The sequence below is a fragment of the Pungitius pungitius genome, chromosome 15 (genome assembly GCF_949316345.1).
Source record: "Pungitius pungitius chromosome 15, fPunPun2.1, whole genome shotgun sequence".
In the NCBI taxonomy this organism is placed as follows: domain Eukaryota; kingdom Metazoa; phylum Chordata; class Actinopteri; order Perciformes; family Gasterosteidae; genus Pungitius; species Pungitius pungitius.
In genome coordinates this window covers 9,851,373-9,873,052 of record NC_084914.1, presented here as the reverse complement: position 1 = coordinate 9,873,052, position 21,680 = coordinate 9,851,373, and the positions used below count along the sequence as shown (strand labels likewise).

Genomic DNA, 21,680 nt, shown 5'->3' with positions numbered 1-21,680 from the left:
GGCAAACACAATAAGAGAAGAGTCCTTCTTAAATTGAGTGAAAGGGCAGGAAAAGATCCGTGCTTCCTTGTGGAAATAAATTCTGCACGCTTTAGCGAAGGGACCGAACAATGCAAAACACAGATAAAACTATGCGCGTGAGGGCGTACGGAAATACATGACACATTTCAAATGTTTGTTGGAGGCTACTGTCTCTCAGCTCTGTCAGTGAGTTGTCACTGCATGCGTTTGCTTGCGAATGTGCAGCCTTGAAATGTCATTGTGCAAAATTGGGGCTTAGCGCTGGTGAGATCACTCTTCCAGGCATGCACCATGTTTGTCTGTGTGTGTGTGTGTGTGTGTGTGTGTGTGTGTGTGTGCGTGCGTGTGTTTGGTTGCATGTGTTTGAGTGAGGTAGAGGGAGTGATGGGGTTTAAGGGGCCTTGTCACGCTGTCACTGCTGGAATGCATGACAGCAATGTTTGTCACCGTGCGGATGAATGCAGCGTCATGGCAGCAGAAGAAGAAGAAGAAGAAGAAGAAGAAAGAAGAATAAGGAAGGAGTGAGTGGAGGGAGAAGAATAAAGGGCTAGTATTTTTTTCTCACTCCATGAGGAAATTAGGTCATCCACGTAAAGCCATTGCAGGGAACAAATCATCACCATAATTGGACCCTTAACAAATCTGTGGAGGTGGCTGCTTCACACACTCGCAAGAAAATAACACCAGAGCCATCACACGCTTCCACAGAAACACACATGGCCAGGAGGGGGGAAAAACTGATTTTTTTTGCATAAATCAGGGTATGTCAGACAGTTTTATAGCTCTTTCCGAAGCCTCATTTGAGACAGAAGCGCGATAGGAGAACGTTACTGGTGGTAAATATAATTGTGGTCATGATCTTTCCATGAATCACGCCAGCGTTACATCACATTTGCAGGGGGGGAATATCCCAGTGCATCAGGTGACCTACGTGATCTCGTTACCCCGGTCATGCAGCTGTACTTAGCATTCGCCGCAAGAAAAATGACAAATTGGAAATGAGATTTTAATTTCACCCAGACAAGAAATAGTCGTCCAGCTCATCGTATTATTGTTTCTCTTTTTTGGTTGTTTTGCAGAACACATTTATGTTAATTAGTGAGGTTCAGATGTAATACGGGAGGTGGATTTTGTTACCTCTAGACAGAGCCAGGCTAGCTTTTTTTTTTAGCATCCTGTGTCTACATGAATTTTTTTTTAGAAAAACAAGAGGAGGACTGAAGAGTTCTCAGCTCGTCTTCGCACATTTCATTCGACAGGACACCGCTCAATACCAACAGCGACATACACACACACAAAACGCTCAAACACATTAAGGTCAGAATAAATCTCGACAAAGGGTTTGATCGGATCATTTGTGTAAGTCAGTGTTGGTGCTGGTTTCATCTGCAGGACCCAACTGGGAAAAATCAGAGCTGACATTAATCCAGTAATTGCCACTTGCCCGTCTCTCTTATTTAATAGAAATGTTTTTTTTGTGTGAAATGGGAGTGTTTATGCTGTTGATGCTTTGCTGACAATACTGTTGACACCAACAAGTCTGTGTCGGTAATGAGATGGATCATTCGTTGAGGTCATTTACTGTCCGATTCTTAAGATGTGAAGTAAATAAATGTATCATACTTTTAGTTCATCTAAGACTTTACATTATTGTTGAAACTTAAAGATCATGACTAGATTTGCTTCTGATTCTCACCGATAACCCTTCCCACTGGCCACTGGTATCCAGAATACTTTTACAATACAATTATGCATCTCCTTTGCATTTCAAAAACGTTATTTAATTGCATATACGGTTTGTGCTTTTACGACGTCTGCAGCACAGCGTTGGCCTGAAGGTGGTTTGGGAAAAAAGAAACTCAACATGAAGCCGTTCACTTGGTCACGTGGACTGCATTTTTCCCCCCTCTTACAGTGCAGCGAGTGTGAAGAATCTCTAAAGAGCCCCATTCCATTCCACCCCGGACCCAGGTGGCTGATTGACAGGACTTGGCTGGTTTTGGACCCTCCCAGCGTCTACTCCTCTCTCCCCCTCTCTCTCTCTCTCCCTCTCTCTCTCTCTCTCTCTCTCTCCCTCTCTCTCTCTCTCCCTCTCTCTCTCTCTCTCTCCCCTTTCAATCGCGGGGCTGCGCTCTCCGACTCCACACCGCCAACAGGGATGCAGCGAGCGCGCTGCGCAGCCTGAAAAATGGCACCATCTCGCATCCCGTGGATCTATCCATCCGTCCACCTCCTGTCCTCCTTGGTTCTGATATTTCACGGGGTGACGCCGTGCGGAGCCGTGCGGAATTACCCGGAGAATGAAGGTGGGTGCCCCGGCGGGCTTCGAGGCATGAACCTTTAACTCGTAGATGACTTTGGTTGTGCCAATGACTATCCTTGTGCGCTGGGGGTCGGCGGGAGCCCCCCTAACCCCCCCCCCCCCCCCCCCCCTTATCCCCCGTGCCACTTCCCCGCGGAAAGGAGCGGCGTGCCCGGAGACTCCCGTTATGTGCACGGCTCCGTTATGAATCATGCATGTAGAAAAGCGGGAAGAGAGATATTGGGGGTTGGATGGGGGGGGGGGTGACGTAGATATCTCCCTTTCTGCCACCGAGAAGATATTTTATTCATCTCTGCAACTATATGTCTTCCATTAAAGTAACCCGACTTGGAACAACACATCGGTGTGCTCTTTGGATGTCTCCATTACGGAGCACCACATCGGTGCCATACTTCTCAGAAGAGCGGCAGCAATCACGTCACATTTGTCGCACGCGGCTGCTCAGTTATTGTATTAACATCGACGCTGGCCCCGAAATTAGACAACGCGTTCACTCTTTAACTTCTCCCGTCTGCTCTGTGGGCCGAAACAAGGCAGCTGACTTGTTTAATGGAGAGTTGAACTGAATGGAGAAAAAAGGGGACCGAGCGGTGCGCGCAACTCATACGCACGGATGAATGAAACAGATTGTGGGTTATTTGAACTGTAATTGGAAGTGTGTGTGTGTTGTTGTTGTTTGTTTGGTGGCTGTCACAGTCTGAGAGGATACAGATGTGACCTGATTGTCACTGTGTGGTTCTTTTCGTTCAGAGATCTCCAAAAGCGGTTCAGTTCTGTTCTGAGTGTGTTATGGGCAGGATGATTTGCCTTCATCGATGCCCCCCCCCCCACACACACACACACCAATTTAAACACTAAAAGGCTTCACCTTGAACGCATGCACACAATGGCAGCCAGTGGCCTGTGTCTGGCTGACTTAACGGTAGAAGGTGTTTGCTGCTGCATGTGTGTCACAGCCCTGTGGAGTTCACACAGAACAAAGGCTCTGGAGGGTAGGGAGTGAGACACACACACACACACACACACTGAGTCTCTTAACGGCAGGAGACAATGCATGTGAAGGAGAAATGTTGAAATATTCATTGAAATGAGCATAAATGATGAAACCAACCTGAAGCCAAAGGAAACTCTTGTTTTTCGATAGATAAGATTAGATAAACGGCCAAGGGACATCTGCGACTTTCTGTGCAGGGATGCGTTTGTGTGTGTGTGTGTGTGCTTTAGTCTTGTCCGACTTCATCATTTTGTTGTTGACTGACAGGTTATGCGGCTACACTTTTCAAAATGCGCCAGGCAGTCCGCGCCTGTGAGTCATTCACTTGGACTTTCCGCTCCGTGGTTATTTCTCTGTCCTGCTGTTTTCAGACTACTGGCCTAATTGGCAGCTGTAAGCCCATTGACCGACATGCGTGTGTGCATGTATACCCCAATGGGAAAGTAATCCAATGAAGCCATTTTTGTAAACCACTCTCTGCCCTGCGTCTACCGTTTCGGGCCTGCCAGTTCTCCTGCTGTTACTGCAGACTTAGCTGAGGGATTGCTCTTCTTTGTGCCAGTGTGTGTGTGTGTGTGTGTGCGTACCTTGTGTTTGTGTGCATATTCTCCACCCACGTAGCTCTGTAGTTGTGTTATTCTAGGAAATCCTCCCTCTGAGTCCCTTGAGTAGACAGAAAGGCTGTCATAAAAGAAGAGGGATAAAGCTCTTAAGGCTCAATTAATAACAAAGTCCCTTCGATGGAGCTGATAGTGTTAGCGGGAAAATTGTGTGAAGCTGTCCACAAGCTGCGTTTGCCCACCAAAAGCAGTTGAATTCCCCCAAAATGGTTGGCATTTACAAAAAAAACCCAGTTGTGAACGAATAGTTTGAAACTGCTGCAGACCGAGACGTGGAGGGGCTCAGTCAAAAGTTTTTTTCATGAAGAGCATCCTCTGCAAGTCTTTGTTATCCACAGCGTGAGGAGGAAGAGACGTGCGCACGCCAGCAGAGGGAGCCCGACACACCTAATGTCTGAACCCCGAGGGCATCTCCCATGGTTCATTTTGGTCCTGCCGTCCTCATCCCGACTTTCCCCTCTTTCCAAAATCCTTTCAACAGGGCGGAATTTCTCTCTTTTTATTCGCAGCAGACTATTTATATCCTCTGTAATTTATCTCTCTAAATGTATACCTCTACTGGAAGTCTGAGTGAAAACTGCATGCGAATGGATGAATAAGTGAATTAATAATCACAAGTCTGACGGGAGGGCGAGGAAACAAACACAAAATTGTAAAAGCTGTGCTTTACATTACGGCGACGAGCTTTAGTGTCATCTGTAATCGGTCTTTGAACCACAGTACGCTCGAAGCGTTTTATTGGATTGGCCCCAAGGAGCAGAGGCATACAACAGGGTGGGTGTGGGGGGGGGGGGGGTGTGTATTGCTTTGTAAGGTTAACATCAGGGCGAGCAGTTAGTGCAGAGGCAAGCACATGCAAAGCCTGCCCTCCTCTTACGCACGCGTCGTATGATTCACACAAGATCCTGACGGGGGTATAATGTTGGGTCAAAGGTCCCCTCTGGTTTAATTGCTTTAATCTATAATGGCTGCTTGTAGTTATCGGCAGAGCCGATACCTCAGCAAGCGCGCGTGTGTGTGCGTGTGTGTGCGTGTGTGTGCGCGCTAGTCCGAGAAATTGCTACGCTCCCATGTAACAGCCGTGACCTTGGACAGAAGAGGACATACATCTCAGCAGAGACGGACGGCAGGCGCGAGCAGCCTCCCGCTTCTCTCGTCTACCTCCCCCCCCCCCCCCCCCCCTTCCTTCATATCTTCTTTCCCGCACGGCCTCCACCTCCTTCTCCTCGGCCCGTCTTCCCCTTTGTCTTCTTCTGACCTTCCCTCTCGGTCTCTCTCCCTGTTGACCTCCAGTAGTGTATGTTTTCTGTAGTGAAGTGTAGCCCATATATCTGCTCGGTACACAGGCACCAACGCGCACACACTCATCACAATGTACGGGTGGGAGGCACTTTGGTGGTCTTGGTCCAGAGGATAGTGTCATGTGTCCCTGGGGCTGGTTGATAGACTGGGTTATGAATACAGCTCAGTGACAGAGCAGCACCTCATGGTTTCAACGTGCGTTTGTGTGTGTGTGTGTGTCTGTATGTTAAGAGAGAGAGAGAGAGAGAGAAACATATCCAGGGGAGAGAAGCTGTGAGACAAAACAAAAGCGATAAGAAAAGCGAGAACAAAGAACACGACATGGTTCTAATCAAACCTTTCAATTCTACGAGTTGTAGTGAGAACCCACACAGCCATTGAGTTGTATTTAATGGCATTCGGTGGTTGCTAAATATGGTTTTATATTCAGCCCCAACAATTCAAATGATTCTGTTTTGGCGTTTGGAAGGATAAACAGTTTACACTTGAAAGCCCATTTGCCTGCATGAGTAAGTGTTTGACATTTTACATTTTTGCTTCCTCGCCCACAGGGTCGTTACCCCTCTCTCTTTTCTCTGTGCTCAACATGAAGCTGCAGCCTGCAACTGGTTAGCTTAGCAGTGAGGCTTGAACCAGTGGGAAACGGATAGCATCCTAAGATCACCACACAACTAGATGTCGGATCTGTGCTAACACCAAAGTCTAAAAACAACCTTTTGGGGTTTAATAGGGGCTTCCAGGAGGTCATTGTGCCCTGCACATGAATTATATTGCAAACGGTCAGTTCTAATGTGCAACATTTGTTCGAATGAAACAGACGAGCTACGACATGTTCATTAATGAGCCTTTGAGTTAGCAGGCTAGCTGTTTCCCTCTAAGCCCAGCTAACACACTCTAAGACCCCAGCTTACATTTCTATCTTTGTACGCCATCTGCCTTTTACGCTGCCAGGTTTTCAAGGCGTTTGAGGCGGTTTTTCAATAGACCTAATGCATTCCTTTTATGCTAAGTTGATCCAAACGTAGGCGGTATGTTTACCCTTCATATTTGCTTATGTGAGAATGGTATAACTGTCATCCAACTCCGCAAGAAAGCCAGCTAAATCTAGTCAGCTCACTACCTATGCAAAATTAATTCTGCACCCCCACACATTTTGGCAGAATCAAACTTTACGTGTCAGTCAAGCTGATATGCTATTTTAAAAAATGAGGGGGGAAAAAAGCTGGAATATATTTATTTATGTATGTGCATTTCCATAATGCATGTCATTGACACGCAAAAGTGAACGTGTCTTAAAGAGCCAGAACTTTAGGCTTGAAGGATTTTAGTTGAATTCAATAACGTCAAAGGAGCCTTCCCATGATGTCTGACGTCTGAAACAAAGTTTGGGTCCACTGACCCCTTCCCCCCCTGAACAACCCCTTAACTGCTGGTCAAATCACTGACCACTCAGCCTTGACCACTTTGTATCCGCCACTCCAATGAACACACACACACACACACGCACGCACGCTAACTCTTCTCCTTTGCCTCCCACTGCCCCTCCTCGCTCACATCCTTGCCCCCTCTGTCCTGACCTTTAATTTGTCCAAATTGAATCTGGCTGTTTCCGTACCGCTGCCTCTCTTTGTGTTGGTCTCTCGTTGTGCGCGCGGCGTTCTTGGCTCGTGCCGCGGCTGTAATAGGCGGCATCAGCCAGCTTTAAAAACAAACATTGGAGGATTTGGGTCGGCCGTATATATAGTGTGTTTGCCAACCAGCGCTCCGACCTTTTCTCTCCGCTGAAGGTTTTATGAGGCGAAAATGTGTGCGTACTTGGACGCCGCAGCGACTCAGCTGCCAGTTATAATATTCACACAGCTTCTTCTTGAGTGCGCTTTACCGAGCAGATCCCCCAAATGTGAAAATCTGCGTAAATATTCAATTAGCACATGCTGGAAATCGGTCAAATAGATTTAAATATCCGAATATAGCCGTGAAGTAAAGGACCCGTAGTGACTTCTTTGCTGAAGTTTTTCTCCATAGAGAAAGAATTCCACTTTATTATTTGCGAGTGGTCTTGTCGCCTGTTGGCCCTGCTTGTTCATTTGTCTTTGTACACACCCTTTGCAGCTGTTTTTGTCTGTGTTTGCGTCTCTTCACTGTTTACTACTTGATGGGGTCCGCACCACTGCAAATGGGTTTAATGGTGGAGTTTGACGGAGGCAGCGGGGCAGACACACGAGTTGCCAGGCAGACAGCCACTGTGGGCGAGTGTGTGTGTGTGTGTGTGTGTCATAACAGCGGCAATCTGTCAAAGCGCACATTTATCTGGCATGAGATTTCCTAACTGTCCGCCTTGCTGAGATTGTAGGGCGATTCGCCCTCCTATGACCAAGCAGCGTGTGACAGCCGCCTGTGTGAGCGTGTAGGAGGAATCTCATGTAAGACCTAACAGAGCACAAAGAAACACTCTTACAAGCTATTTCATAACCAGTTCTTTAAATGAATGATGGGATGCACACTTGTGTATTGTGGTTGTTTTTGTCCCTAGTTTGTCTGCGTTGTGTGAGCATCGTCAACGTCGTGTGTGTGTGTTTTGCTCTTTGCCCCTGATGAGTTGTTGGTGTACTGGTAGAAGAAGCGTATTTAAAAAAGGCAAGTGTCTTGATGTGACTCTTCTGGATCCTCGATATGGGAGCCACAGTTCAACACTGTAAGCGTTCGAACCAATCACACGGGGACAAGCTAGCATGCACACGCTAATACACACACACACACACACACCTACACACGCAAACACACACACACTCACACACTTACTTACTCCAAAGCCTCTTCAAGCAACAAACTAGGGCAGAGCTCCTGTCAGAGTCTGTCAGAATGGCAGCTATGCTGTTCTGCTGGTGAAATAGCAGAGCAGGCCAATGTACTTTCTGCCACAGTGGAAGAAGAGCCGTCCAAAAGTGCAGTTCATTACATACATGAATATTTTTTATAAACATTTTCATCTTTGCACGCCATCTGCCTTTGGGGTTGCCAGGGTTTCAAGGCTTTGGAGAAGGTTTTCAATAAACCATGTGCATCCTTTTTAGAAACACTTCGCTAAAGCAGCAGCCTTGAGAAAGAGCCTCCTAACATCACTTTTTTGTGGCGGCAGTGTAGAAGACATTTTCTGGCTGTGGTCTTGTTCCCTACTGAAATTGGGCTATTTTTAATCAATTTCTAATGTGTTGTTGAGGACAATTGTTAATTATCTGGATGAAGTATCCTGTTTATCTTGTTTATTTTCCATAAAAGTTTTGCTTGGTTAATCTGAACATGCTTTGTCTTCCATCCATCGTTTAGCGGAGTATTGCAAAATCTATATGACAAAATGAATCCTCTCTTTAGTTGTTTTGACATGAGGGATTGGATTAAAGGCGAGTTGTTTTCACAAGTATAAACTACTGTGTCATTTGCACTGTTTAGGAGGAAATGCATCAATCCGTTCAAATATTCATCAGCTTTATTTTGCAATTAAAGGGGAAATGATTCTGATTATTATTCCGATTATCATTTTGATCATGCTTTGATCAGACACCCAACTACTATTTAGCCATGCCTGCAATAGCTAATTGAATCTTATTGGTGTGTTTCACAGACATAGCTTTCCCCTCCCTTGATCTGCTCCCGTCTATCACTCATTTGTGAAGCCACAGTGTAATTATCCATTCGGTTCAGTCCAACCCCATTTGAATTTGGGTTTGTTGAAGTGTGGAGGATCAACATTACATGTCTATGAACAGAAGGAGAAGTTAGAAAGCGCGGGTAATCTAACTGAGTCATAGAAGAATTAGTATTAGAATTGAATTTAAATACATTGAATTATTCATAGATAGATTCAGTTTGCAGACAGATATCACACTCAGAAGAAGAATAACAATTTTTCCTTTTAAATCATTGTAGATTCCATCTAAGCCTGCCTGAAACTCTCATTAAAAAAGGAAATTAAAAATATGGCAGACTGTGATATGCCTGCTTTAGGGAAAACACATCCCACGCACACAAACAGCACATTACAGAGTCGGATAATCTAATGTGTGAATACTGTTTTGGCAGTTTTGCTTTAAAATCTCTCTCTTTATTAACTGCACCTTAGACCTTGTTGCATGCTCGGTACTCTGTGAAAGGAATTTACAGGAATTTTGTACAGTATTAGATAACACACTTACCTTTACCAACAGGTCACAAGTCACTTCACACTTTGATTCTTAGTGAAAATTAGCAGTGATTGTTTCTTCTTCTCCCCAGCAACACATACAGCTACTGGTTTCCTGGCAGCCTGCAGCTGCACCTTTTGGATCACCATGGTCACTGCCAACAACAGTGGAAAAACCGTTGTCACCGTTGTGGAAACATGTTTGCCTTCCTTTTAAGATATGTCAACCAAGAAAACACGTTGCAGACAGAAAAAACAGGGTTTGTAGGGTTTATTGGATTTTGAGAACGTAATTTGCATTGGCTATAAAACGTAAAACAAAGGTGACCCATAATAACTCTTTGCCCTTCATGTTTTTATCTATATGTAACCCCATTTGGCCATGAACCTGCCTAAATGCAAGGTGTGAGATAGTTCACGTGACAGAATGTATTCATGTATGTCACTGTTTACGACACACATACAACCACTTTATGTCTTCATGGGGAAAGCGTCAGAGAGAAATGAAATTCAACCAAACACTGGAAAGCAAAAGACACTGGCGATAAGGATTGGAATGATATGAAGGAAGTAAGTTAAAAAAAAAAGAGAGAAATGACCGATGAGCCTCTGGTGGTGGGTGGATAAGTGGTGAGAGGATGAAATCGTAGCTTCTTGATACGGCGCCAGTTTGTCCCTAAAGTTCAGATCTCCCCTCTTCCCACTCCTTCATCCCGCTCTCTGTTGGCCAGTTTGTTGCCCTGACAACACTCTCAATTGTTGAACTGCACCCTCAGCAGAGTGGAAGCAGGGGGAGGTCTGTGTGTGTGTGTGTGTGTGTGTGTATGGCGGCACTGATACTGAAATAATGGCTGCAACTGTGTCTACTTCTGTGCAGTTGCAAGTGTTTTATTCATTGCATCGGGGCGTGTTTAAGTGCAGTACGTTATCTCAGCACACAGAGCAAGCTGCAGTAACTTTCTGCGATACTATTGACACATATGACTATATGACATGTTACATTTATTGTACACAGAGACAAAGAAACAGCTCTCCTGACTCTATCCAAAGTAAACACAAACAAGCTACTAGCACACTGAAAGCTTAACAATGACTAGGTTTTGTCTTGTTTGTTTCACTGATAGAAAAAGGCAACAGCAGCTATACAGTAGTTTTCCATCAGGCTGAGATAAAGTGCTGCTGAGAATAGCGACATGTTTGGGATTCAGGCGAGCGTCTTATTGATCGGCTTGAACATGCAGCAAAAGAACAGAATATTAAAAGGATTTGATTGATAATGACAGACATATATACGTAACGTATGGGCATCACACTGCACACCTTGAAGGGAAGTATAGCTGATTTGTATATTTTTCACAAATATCTCTGAAATGGGCTGAAAACAGATCCTGAAAACATCAATTCACAGGATAAAGGAAGTTAAAAATAAAAAAAAATTCTAGCAATATTTAATCAGATAATCAGACAAATCCAAGACCCCCCCCTAAGGTACAGTAGCATAAATAGATTATTTGTACTGAGCAGCATCCTATTTGTGTTTCCTCTTCACTTCTCTTTCTAAAAGCTGAAAGATTTTCGGGGGCACGAGCCTCTTCATTACAGCAGACTGCAGCTGTCGGCATTTTCTTGCCGCAGAATAACTTTTGAGACGTATGGGGACATGAAACCTGGGTGAACAACAACAAGGAGGCTTACATGTAGTATCAGCATGTTGAATGTCGTGTCAGCAAGCCCCCCCCCCCCCTCCTACCAATGTAATGTCTTATGGGCTCATTATGTAGTCACACATAGTACTCTATACCGAGTCGTTGGCGGGTCTTATTCACCAGCATTTCTCTATGTGACTCAGTTTTGTGTGAGTTTCTGTGTGTGTGTGTGTGTGTGTGTGTGTTTGTGTTTGTGTGTTTGTGTAAGCATCCTGGTCTCTTTGTGCGCCCGTCTGGCTGTTGGCAGCGCCGTTTGATTCTTGGCAGGTGGATCACAGCTTGTTGCAGCCCAGCTGAGGTGGTGGAGAGAGAGTGGCAGAGAGACATAAGCAAACACAGGAGAAGCAAGAATGAGAGAGAGAGAGAGAGAGAGAGAGAGAGAGAGAGAGAGGAAACAGGAGTGAGAAGAAGAATAGTCAGATGCAGAAGGAGATGAGGTCATCAAGATATAGAGATAGAAAATGTTTTTCATCCTTTGTACAGGATTTTACAAGTTCACACCCTCCTCCTCCACCTCTTCCTCCTCATCTTTCACTCCCAGAATGTTACCCTCACAGTTTGGTTCTGAAAATCAATAAGACAGCATGTCTCTCTAATCACCTACTCTCACAGCAATCAGATCACATGTGCATGGATCCGTAAATATATATATATATATATAGCTAGATGTGTGTGTGTGTGTGTGTGTCCCTGAGTGAAGTTGTTTTGGGGGAAATGTTTTTTGTTCTGATAGAACGGTTACGATAAGATGTTTTAGTTGATATATTTTTGTTATCATTGGGTCAAAGGCTCAGATTTGGAAGTTACCCCACCCCCCTCGTTGCTATGATGAGTTGTGTTTTGCCGCCAACAGAGAAATTGTGTGTGTGTGTGTGTGTGTGTGCGTGTGTGTGCGCGAGAGATAAGTACTGGTCATTAGATCGAATATTAGCCGGACCAGAGTGACGGACTGATGAGCTGTTTTTTTAAATTCTGAGCCAAAGCAGACCTGCCCAAGGCTTATATTTCACACACACACCCCCCCACACACACGCACAAACACACACACAAACACAATTTAGCCCGTTCCCTTGAGATCGAGTGGAGGGAAAGGGAGACAGAGTGGGAGCATTTAGAGATGGATGCAAAGATCGATGAGAGGTGTGGCTTTGTTTTTGTACATAAAATACATATTTCCATAATTTCTTAGTTTTCTCCTCATCTTTGACACACAAAGACACACACACACACACACATGCGCTGTGTCAGCAGACAGGAAGCCTCAGCTTATACATAATTGATGAATCCAGTCATTGATTATAGTGATAAGTGGTATTGACAGGAGGTGTGAGGAGAAAAGTGTCGATTTGTAGGTTTATGTGCGTGTGTTTTTTCCCAGTGGGCTGAAAATGTGCACACAGCAGACTTTAACTTTCAGCATGATCGGTGACTCCAGACAGAAAAAAAAGCATATAAGTCCTACCTCTGGATTTTATTGTCTTAGTTACGTCCCAAAAATCCATTTCTCCAAAACAATAATGATCTTTATCATAAAGTGTTCGCATTTTGTTGTGTTACAGCTAAAAGAATAATTTTAAGTATTTGCTTTCTCTACCACTGATTAAAGTATGGATCTAACCAGAAGATATGTAATCTACAGTATAACCATATGGTCTTTTTACATTTCTATTGTGTATAGACTAAACAAACAAGGCTTAACAAGTCTTATAGCTGTTTATCCCTTCCTATTGTCTATATGGTTAAAGCATATATTCATTGAGCTATGCCCTTAAAAGAACCAGAACCATATTACGTCTTTTGCAATGAAACAAGGCAATTGTAATGTTTGCACTTATACTAATGCTTTATGGAATAAACTACATACACTTGAAGAGAAAGGAATGGGGAATAGAGAAAAAGTGTTTTAACAGACTGTCAAAGTTAATGCGGGTCTCTAAACCGGGAAGCAGGAGGAATAGAGGAGACACGGCAGAGTTTACTGGTCCAGGTGTGAAAAAACAGGCTAAATAGTGAGCCTCTTATATATGTATATATTTGTAATATCAGTCACAAATATCAACATTTACAGTGAGAAGTCATAATTAATCTCAAAATGACTGTTTTAGAAGTACAAACCTACACACCAACCTGTTCTCAATGTGTTATACTTATTTATTATTGTAGTAACAGCTACAAACAGGGTCTGAGAACAGTCTGAACGCCATGAAGGCAGCGATTTGGAGTGAAAAACGCTACAACGTGTCAGTGAGAGATGAACATTCACATCTTTACCTCACACGTTCTTCCACAGAAGGACCATCTCACTAGGCGCAATTTATTCCGTAGGAAAGGCTCAGATTTCTTTGTAATCGGAACATTGACACAATTCTGTATTCAACTGGAAAAATATCAGGATGTTTTTTGCACGTTGAGTGCCAGGGTTGCTCTCGGTTACCTGTGAAACACACGCAGGTATATGTGGCGGTCAGGGGGTCACAGAGAATAACGTTTGTGTAACTGGCTGGATGCAAAACACAATATTTTTGCTAAATTCTTTGTTGATGGGTAAAGCTTTCACCTCTAAGCGTGAGACCATGCGGATGCATCTCTCTGGGCCTCTCGCTTGCATCCTGATGTCACATATCATTACACTAACATATCTCATTTCTGTGAGCCACTCAAATGGCCTTGAAGTGAGGAAAGCAGCCTCTCTGAACACACACATGGGCTGCTGCTGACCTTTAGCTGCTCAGCACCTCTCCTCCTCGTCCCTCTCATTTAATCCATCTCCCTCTCCTCCTCTCACCTGGGCGCTGTCTCTCTCTCTCTCTCTCTCCCACGCTCGCTGCTTTCTACGTCGCCGGTTTCGCACGCAGACGCCGCTGTGTGCGCCGCATCGCATGCGCGCACAGACGCACGTGGACTCTCACTAATACGGCATGACGTGCCTCCCTGCTGGGTGGGCTGAGCGGAGGAGGAACGGCTCGCATCCAGTCAGGGCTGATGAACAGCACGGCTGCCGGGAGGAAGAGAAAGAGGGGAAAAGAGGACGTTACGGTCCCTTTGTTGTACCTACAGGCAGAATCAACAGGCAATTGTCATCAATAAGGTGATTGGACTGATTTTCAGGCAGGCCGATGCCGTATTCTTTTGAATTTTTAATAGTTTTGACAAATCAATGAAAGTGCTTTTGAGTGATGGCGTCAGTTTAGATTGCGTCAGGTCAGCAACTCACACGTCTTCTCTTGGATCCGTGGATTCAAAAGCACAGGTTCAAAGATTCTGAGAGAGGGACGATGAGCTGAAAATCACAATGTGTTGGATTGAGAGAGAGAATAAAGAGAAAAGCAGCCGTCTCTGCAGATGGATACTGGTTAAATATTGATGGTCAGCGGTGTAGAAGGCCCGATGAGGACCTGACTGAACCTTAGCCACAACAAGACGTACACACACACACACACAAAGGTGGAGAACCTTGCTTACTTGAGTGTAACGCCGGTCAATCTGCCACCTTCCTCTCTTCTCTTTTCGTTCTCACCTTCCTGCATCCTTCCGCCAGTCACACAACATTAACAGTATCTAAATGTTTCAAACAAGCGAAGGTTGAATGAGAAATGGGACTTTAGAACCGAGAACACAGATGTTCAGAAACGTAGATATTTATTCTGCAGGTTTGGTTTGAGTGGCATGAACCACTTTGCATACAAATGGACCAGAGTCTCCTTCTCTCCTTCAATGCAAGCCCCCCCCCCCGTATAAAATCAGGTTTCTTTACTGTTTGTAGAAACATTATTATATTATTTGAAAGAAGTGGGGACTGAGGAATAAAACGGTACAGCTTTTGTTTACATGTTCCCCTTCTTTTCTTGCAGTTACGCTGCTGGACTCCATGTCCGCCCTGGCTGACCTGGGCTGGGAGGCTTACCCTAACGAAGGGGTGAGTATGTGAAACCTAAAACCACCTTCTCTTCCTTCATGACATGGCTGGCACCCAGACGGAAAATCTGATCACATCTAGCAGCTTGTTTTTTTTTGTCAGGGTAGGAACAGGGGCTCCCAACCAGGAGCGTGTGCTTTAGAGAGCACCGGGTTCTCCAGCGCTGCGTGCTAAATCGGGAGCCTGCAGGGGGAATTTACAAATTATTTCCGCTGTGCTGAAAACGCTGTGGCACCACAGCCTCCATTTATTGTGGGTTGCCTTTTTTGGGGGGGGGGGGGTGGAGTACAAGGAACGGGGGTGGAGGGTTAAATATTCTGACGCCAGAAGGAGCCGGTGTGTACGTGTTTTTGTTATTTGCGTGAGTGTGTGTGTGTGTGTGTGTGTGTGTGTGGGGGGGGGTTATGTAACTGGCCTTTTGCAGGTACAGGCACCAAAGTGCCGCCACCGTGCATCAGACATGACAACCGAGGAGTGAGAGGAGTGAGAGGAGAGGGGAGAGAGTGCGAGCGCCTAGAATAAAGAAATAAGAGTATGTCGCCCGAGTGCAGGAGGTGTTGAATTGATTCTATTTCCTCTCCACTGTTCAGTGTCGGTGTGTTGAATCGGCGGACGCCACACACGCGGTTTCATGGTTGTGAGAGGCGGCTGAAGTGAGCAGAGCTGTGCAAGGCTGCTTTCTCCAGCAATCAAGGCTTTCGAGTCCACTTTGCTCCGACGCTCTGATCGGTTGGCCTTATTTTGGATGTTTGTCTGTATTATTCAGTTTTCACAGGGGTCCTTACGGAACCATCTCTGGCCAAAAGATTGAATCTAAATCTTAAATCCAAAGAGTAAACCATTTTTTTCTGGGAAAATAAGGTTCAGTTTGGCCCCGGAAAATCACATATGTTTCTAGTTTGTCCTGAAAGAAATGCATTGGCTGGAAAGTAAGATATATATATAATAAACTCCATCCTGTAGATCTTATTTTATGAGCCGTCAACATAGTGGGGATCAGACACCTCCTCCCCGAATGTGTATAGAAACGGAGAGGAAACAGGCTTAGTGGGCACAACTCATCTCTCACATAAATACTACAAATAGATCCTTCATACGACCCAATCATTGTAAAATCAAAAGTGTTTTCACGGTGTCTTTTCTTTGGGGTCAGCACAAGAGGTTTATTAAATTGGGTAAACACTTTGGCGTCATGGGTTTTACATATTTTTCTCCATGGCCCTTGATGAACATGATCCCACTCTCTCATTTTGAAGCCACAGCAACTTAAAAGGCACTCGCGAAAGGCCAGATTGCCTGCGTCTGCGTCTTTAAATAGCCACGCAGTTTTCTTCCATTAGCTATAACTGCCATGAAGCGCAATCTTGTTTTCAGTTAAAGAATCTTGTTTCTCTTAAAGAGCCCGGAAGGCTTTGTCTGCTGTATTTGAAGCTCTTGATCTTTGAGCGAGGTCAAGTTAGGTCGTCATCCGTTTCTGCGCGAAATCCGGCCTGACTTTTAATCCAGTGTAGACGCACAAAAGATGCAAACATTTCCCCTGTGTCCTTTAGAGGATAGTCACATGCATTGCTGAGTTAGTCTGCAGAAAAAGGTCTAGGCATCAAGATATGGACACATTCTGTGCCAAAGGCGCCCCCCCTGATATTGTAACCATGAATAAACAAACCCACTGTGGTATTGCGGTGAGTAGCTCTGTGTGTGTTGCCGTACTCTGTTGCTCAAAGCAGAATGTTTAGGATGCCTGCATTCAGGTCCATTAAATGCAACGTTGCATTTAGTGTTCAAACAACCCAAATGTCATGTAGCATAATTTGGTAGATGAATGCAATATCATACAGAACCTTGCTCTGTGCCACATGATGAACGGAGCAGTTTTAAATACTGCGAGGTATCGGCAGAAAAGGTGAGCTGTTGGATGACAAGCTCCTGCTGCGGTTCCTGAGGACACATTTGCAATAGGCCACGGCTTTAAATGTCTCTGCATGGCAAAACTATCCCAACCTGTGGTGAAAAAAAGCATCACGAGATTATCACTGCAACATGGAGTTGGGCCAAAGAGAACTTCTACTTGCATTGGACAAAAATCATTTTGCAATGCATGTCAAATTGATAGAAAACAATCCAGGAAATTGATAGTACATGCTGGCATATATCATGAAAAGCAGTGTAGGATTCGGTGAAGTAATGATTTACGTTCTTTAAATGGAGAAGAGAAAGGGCAGTGAGTGATATGAGAGTGACAGACTGAGGGTAGAAGGCTTCCATGGCTGTGAGAAGGTCTTGTGTTTCATAACAGGGGGATTATCTAGTTGACCTTTGTTCTTTAAACCTGGAGATTGGTCTCAGCGAGAGGCGATTCCCACCAACCTGAGACCGCTGTCTTCCTGAATTAGTCCAAAACCACACTTGACCCCTGGGGGTCAAGCTTAATCCGAGCCGTGCCGCGGCGGATGTGCCGGAGACGGCGCGGAGCGACCCACTTCTGTCACCGGGGCAGGGGGCGTTCCTTGTGAGCGACACAAAACAGATACGTCTTAATGATGTTTGAGGATGGAGGGGCCCCACAGCATCTCTACTCCCCCAGAGGCTCCTTCACCCCCCCCCCCTCCCCTCATTCCTTACCCTTTCTTCCTCTTATATCTCTGCTTTTCCCTCCCATCTGATCCCCCCCCCCCTCCTCCTGACTAAGCCAGAGCTTGTTGCAAAGTTTGGGGGCCAATTACGTCCTCGTAGGTGTAGCCATCAGATGATTGCAGAAGGAGGCATATTATGTTAAGCTGGTGAATGGTTGAACTTAAACCCCGATCCGACGTCTCTGCTTCACTTCAAAGCAATCAAGAGGGCTGTGTGCTGATTGGCGAAGGTGATTGAGGGTTCCCTTCTGAATGTTAATTACTGTTCAGGCTGAACCAACACTTGATGTGTGTGTGTGTGTGTGTGTGTGTGTGTGTTTGGAGTGGGAAAGAATGGGAGCTTAAACTCTTCAGCCTAATCAAACTGTTTTGAAGTTGTGTTTTTGCTGGATTTCTCTCTCAGGTGGCTTGTGTATTGTTAGTAAATCGAGGGGGGGGGGGAGCAGGTTGTTTTCATGTTCCCAAACACACCTGTGCTTTACGCCAGGCAAATGTGACAATGAACAGACTCGCCAACTAGGGAAATAAGTCGCTCGACAGGAAATGGCAGTAATCCAGCCACTCCAAACTCTGCCTAGAAAGAAATAAACAAAGACATCATAAAGCTCTCTTTATCCCTCAATGACTATTCCCATAAATGCTTTAATCACCACTCCCTGGGGACTCAGCTTTGTGTGTGTGGGTGTGTGGGTGTGTGTGTGACCGTCCTGTGATGTCCGACTGGTCTCAGTTCTGCACAGATGGGTCCATTTAGCTGCCAGGCGCGCCTGTAAATTACCAGGAAAATTCATTCCTCCCTCTTTCTTTCTTCCTCCGTCTTGGGTTTTGTTCTTTTAATTGAATAGCGGGGCTCTCAGTTGTTGTGTGTGCCTAATGTCGAGAAAGACTCCAGTGATACGTCCTTTCTTTATATGCAATCTTAAAAGCTGGCTGCTGTTGACATTTCAGCCGGGCTGACAGCAGCAGTATAAACAAATTTTCTTACCTCCTCCTACTCGTCTACTTCTCACATTCCTTCCCCCGCTCTGTTTCTGCAGTTGAAGTACTGTTGGGTCAGGATCAAGGGAGCCATGGTTTGGTTTGAGCTCCAATGCATCCACAGTAGACGTTTTACCCGAGCCTGTGTGTGCTTTTTATGTGGATCTGTTTTAGCGCTCGGGGCTCAGGTGAAAATGCCGCGTTGTTGGCACGTCGCATTTGATTAATCTCAAGATTCCAGCCGTAGCTTTGATTCTACTTGTCTGAAGGTTTTCCCGTTTGATCGTTTGAAGTCGATAGAATGCAGTCGGCACAATGTGTGTGTATGTATGTTGTGTGCGTTCGCAGGGCGCTGCATGTCTACGCGGTCGGACTATGTGCAAGGCGCTCATCACTTTGGAGTTTACAGCTGTGGCTTTAAAAAGATGACGGGAGCTCAGAACAAAGGCGGTGGTCCTCTTACCCCTTACCACAAACTAGGACTCATCCAGGTTGTGTGTGTGTGTGTGTGTGTGTGTGTGAGTGTCCTTGTGTTTTGTGTGTAGGGGGTCCAAGAAAATTCAATTAGCTTGCCCTTGAATTGATCAGATATCTTTAGTCACTGAAACCACATTTATTCTTTCTTCAAGGAATATAAATGTTCTTTCTCTTTGTGTGTGTGTGTGTGTGTGTGTTGTGTAGATAGAAATGTTTTCCTGCTCATGCGAGAAGTGTTCTCAATTACTGCCTTAGTCAGAAGTGGAAACAGATGGCAGCAGATGACGGGAGACAAAGTAGCTCTGTCTTACCTACTCCCTCTCGCTTCCTCTTGCTCTCTCTCTCACACACACACACACACACACACACACACACACACACACACACACACACACACACACACACACACACACACACACGTGCACACAAATACCCCTTGCCTCTCAAACGCTAAATCACGCATTTGCTTTAGATAAACACGCTCACCCTATGCACACGTGCAGCACGGACAAAGACAGTGCTTCAGTGATCTTGACACAGGTCATCACTCATGTTCAGTCAGACATGAGAGCGGAGCACGCAGGCTCAGCCTCCGTTTGCATCCAAACCACACTTCACTGAACCTGTGCCCAGTTTCCCATAAAGCAATCATTTCAGGGAGGATCTCCTTTGTCTATTGAGCGGCGATGAAATCAGACGATCTCACGGGCGAGCCCCCGTGCTGCAGAGCATCACCCCCCCCCACATTGATTTGAAATGTGTGTTTGAGTTGAGGGGATTTCCTCGTCAACTCAAACACTCCTCAAGGAGTCACCTCTCCTTTTTGGAACTCTCATTTCCTTCGTCCCTCGTGTCATCTGGCTCTGACTTCTCCCTATTATTTTAATCACATTTACTCAAATCTCTCTTCATTATTTTGTTAGCTTCTTCCTTCATTCTTCTTGCATCCAATTTCTTTTGCTCCAATCAGACATGTCTTGTTAAATAAATCTGCTCTTCCTCATCCTCAGTGGGAGGAGATCAGTGTGATGGATGAGAGGAACACCCCGATGAGGACCTACCAGGTGTGTAACGTCATGGAGGCCAACCAGAACAACTGGCTGAGGACGCGTCACATCAGCAGAGAGGGAGCGCAGCGCGTCCACATTGAGATCAAGTTCACCCTGCGGGACTGTAACAGCCTGCCCGGAGTCCCTGGGACCTGCAAGGAGGTCTGCAGCCCTTCATACACACAAACCAGCACTCAGGACGATGCACGCGCAAGCTTTTGAACACACAATTAGAGATATCAAATGTCAATGTGTGGGTTTGAGTCCTTTTTCGTGCATTAGAGCTGCAATTGATATTGCATTTGGACGAGCTCCATGGGCGCTGTGTAATTTGTGTAATTTCTGTTTTGGAGATTTTTAGCATGGGACAATGTTTGATTTGGAACATTGTTTGGAGTCTAGAGTTCTAAATTGTGTTCTCTGACTTGAGTTATACTCCTGCATTTCTTATATGCTTTAGCTCATTTGAAAAGATTTAGCTTTCACCACACACAATCGACTTGTTTAGTGGGCATAGCTAGTGGGCATCAAATAAATGAGCAAATTAACTTCAATAACACTGCATTTTTAATTAAATCCATATATATTTCATCAGATACAATTTTACATGAGCGTTTTTTTTTTTTTGCTTTTTTTTTTTACTGCAGAAGAAAATATAGACATGGAGAGAGCAAAAGATCATTCAACTAGAGAAGCAGGCAGGGATGTATTATATTAAATCAATTTGTATTAAAGAAAAAGGTATTGCGTTTTGGATACTGTATGGATAAGTCCAGTCAAAAGGGAGTCGTAATTGTCTTTACTTGAATTACTTGGTATGAAATATGGTATGAATGCTCATTTTGCACATTATTCCATCCAACATTACTAGGATATTCCCATTTGTGGCTTGTGAATAGATATAAGATAACAGACAAAAGGAGGGAAACAATCACATGGGAGATTAGCTGTTAAACGAAAGAGATTATTCTCCAGAGGCTTCTTTCGAGGCTCTTCCTATATTTGAACTGAGAATATTATTTTAAAACTGTCCCCCGTTCTTTAATATCGGCCTAATATCACTGCTTCTCTGTATTCACTTCTCCCCACTTTGTCTGCCCTCTTCACCCTCATTACATCTCCAGAATGAGTTGTGTAGATAAAATGAGATGGTGCAGAGCTGCACTGTACAGACAGTGTTGCTGACTGGCCATCGAGACAGATGGACTGAGATTTGAGAGAGAGAAGCAGCAGAAAAGCTACTGAACTATGGGAGCCTTGTTAAAATGTCACACTGCAGGGACTTGCTTTTTCTGCGTGTTGCTTGTCTGTTATGTTCGGTTTGTAAGGTGACGCATGTTTCCCTTGCAGACGTTCAACATGTACTACTATGAGTCCAACAATGCCAACTTGTGGTTCATCAAGGAAAGCCAGTATGTGAAGATTGACACAATTGCTGCAGATGAGAGTTTTACACAGGTATGGAGTCACACACACACACA

General features: G+C 44.9%; 1 protein-coding gene across 3 annotated transcripts in view; it reads left to right on the top strand.

The window, feature by feature from the left end:
* The first annotated feature begins 2,061 nt into the window (after positions 1-2,061).
* The window catches only part of epha4b (eph receptor A4b), a 72,110-nt gene continuing 52,491 nt past the window's right edge, over positions 2,062-21,680 (top strand). The window contains exons 1-4 of one of the 3 annotated variants that reach the window (XM_037457827.2): positions 2,062-2,327; positions 14,998-15,062; positions 20,161-20,361; positions 21,550-21,657. In XM_037457827.2, the coding sequence (XP_037313724.1) occupies positions 2,210-2,327; positions 14,998-15,062; positions 20,161-20,361; positions 21,550-21,657 (492 nt within the window). In that variant the 5' untranslated portion in view covers positions 2,062-2,209. The remainder of the gene's footprint in view (positions 2,328-14,997; positions 15,063-20,160; positions 20,362-21,549; positions 21,658-21,680) is intronic. The other 2 variants (XM_037457826.2, XM_037457825.2) reach the window with 2 other exon arrangements.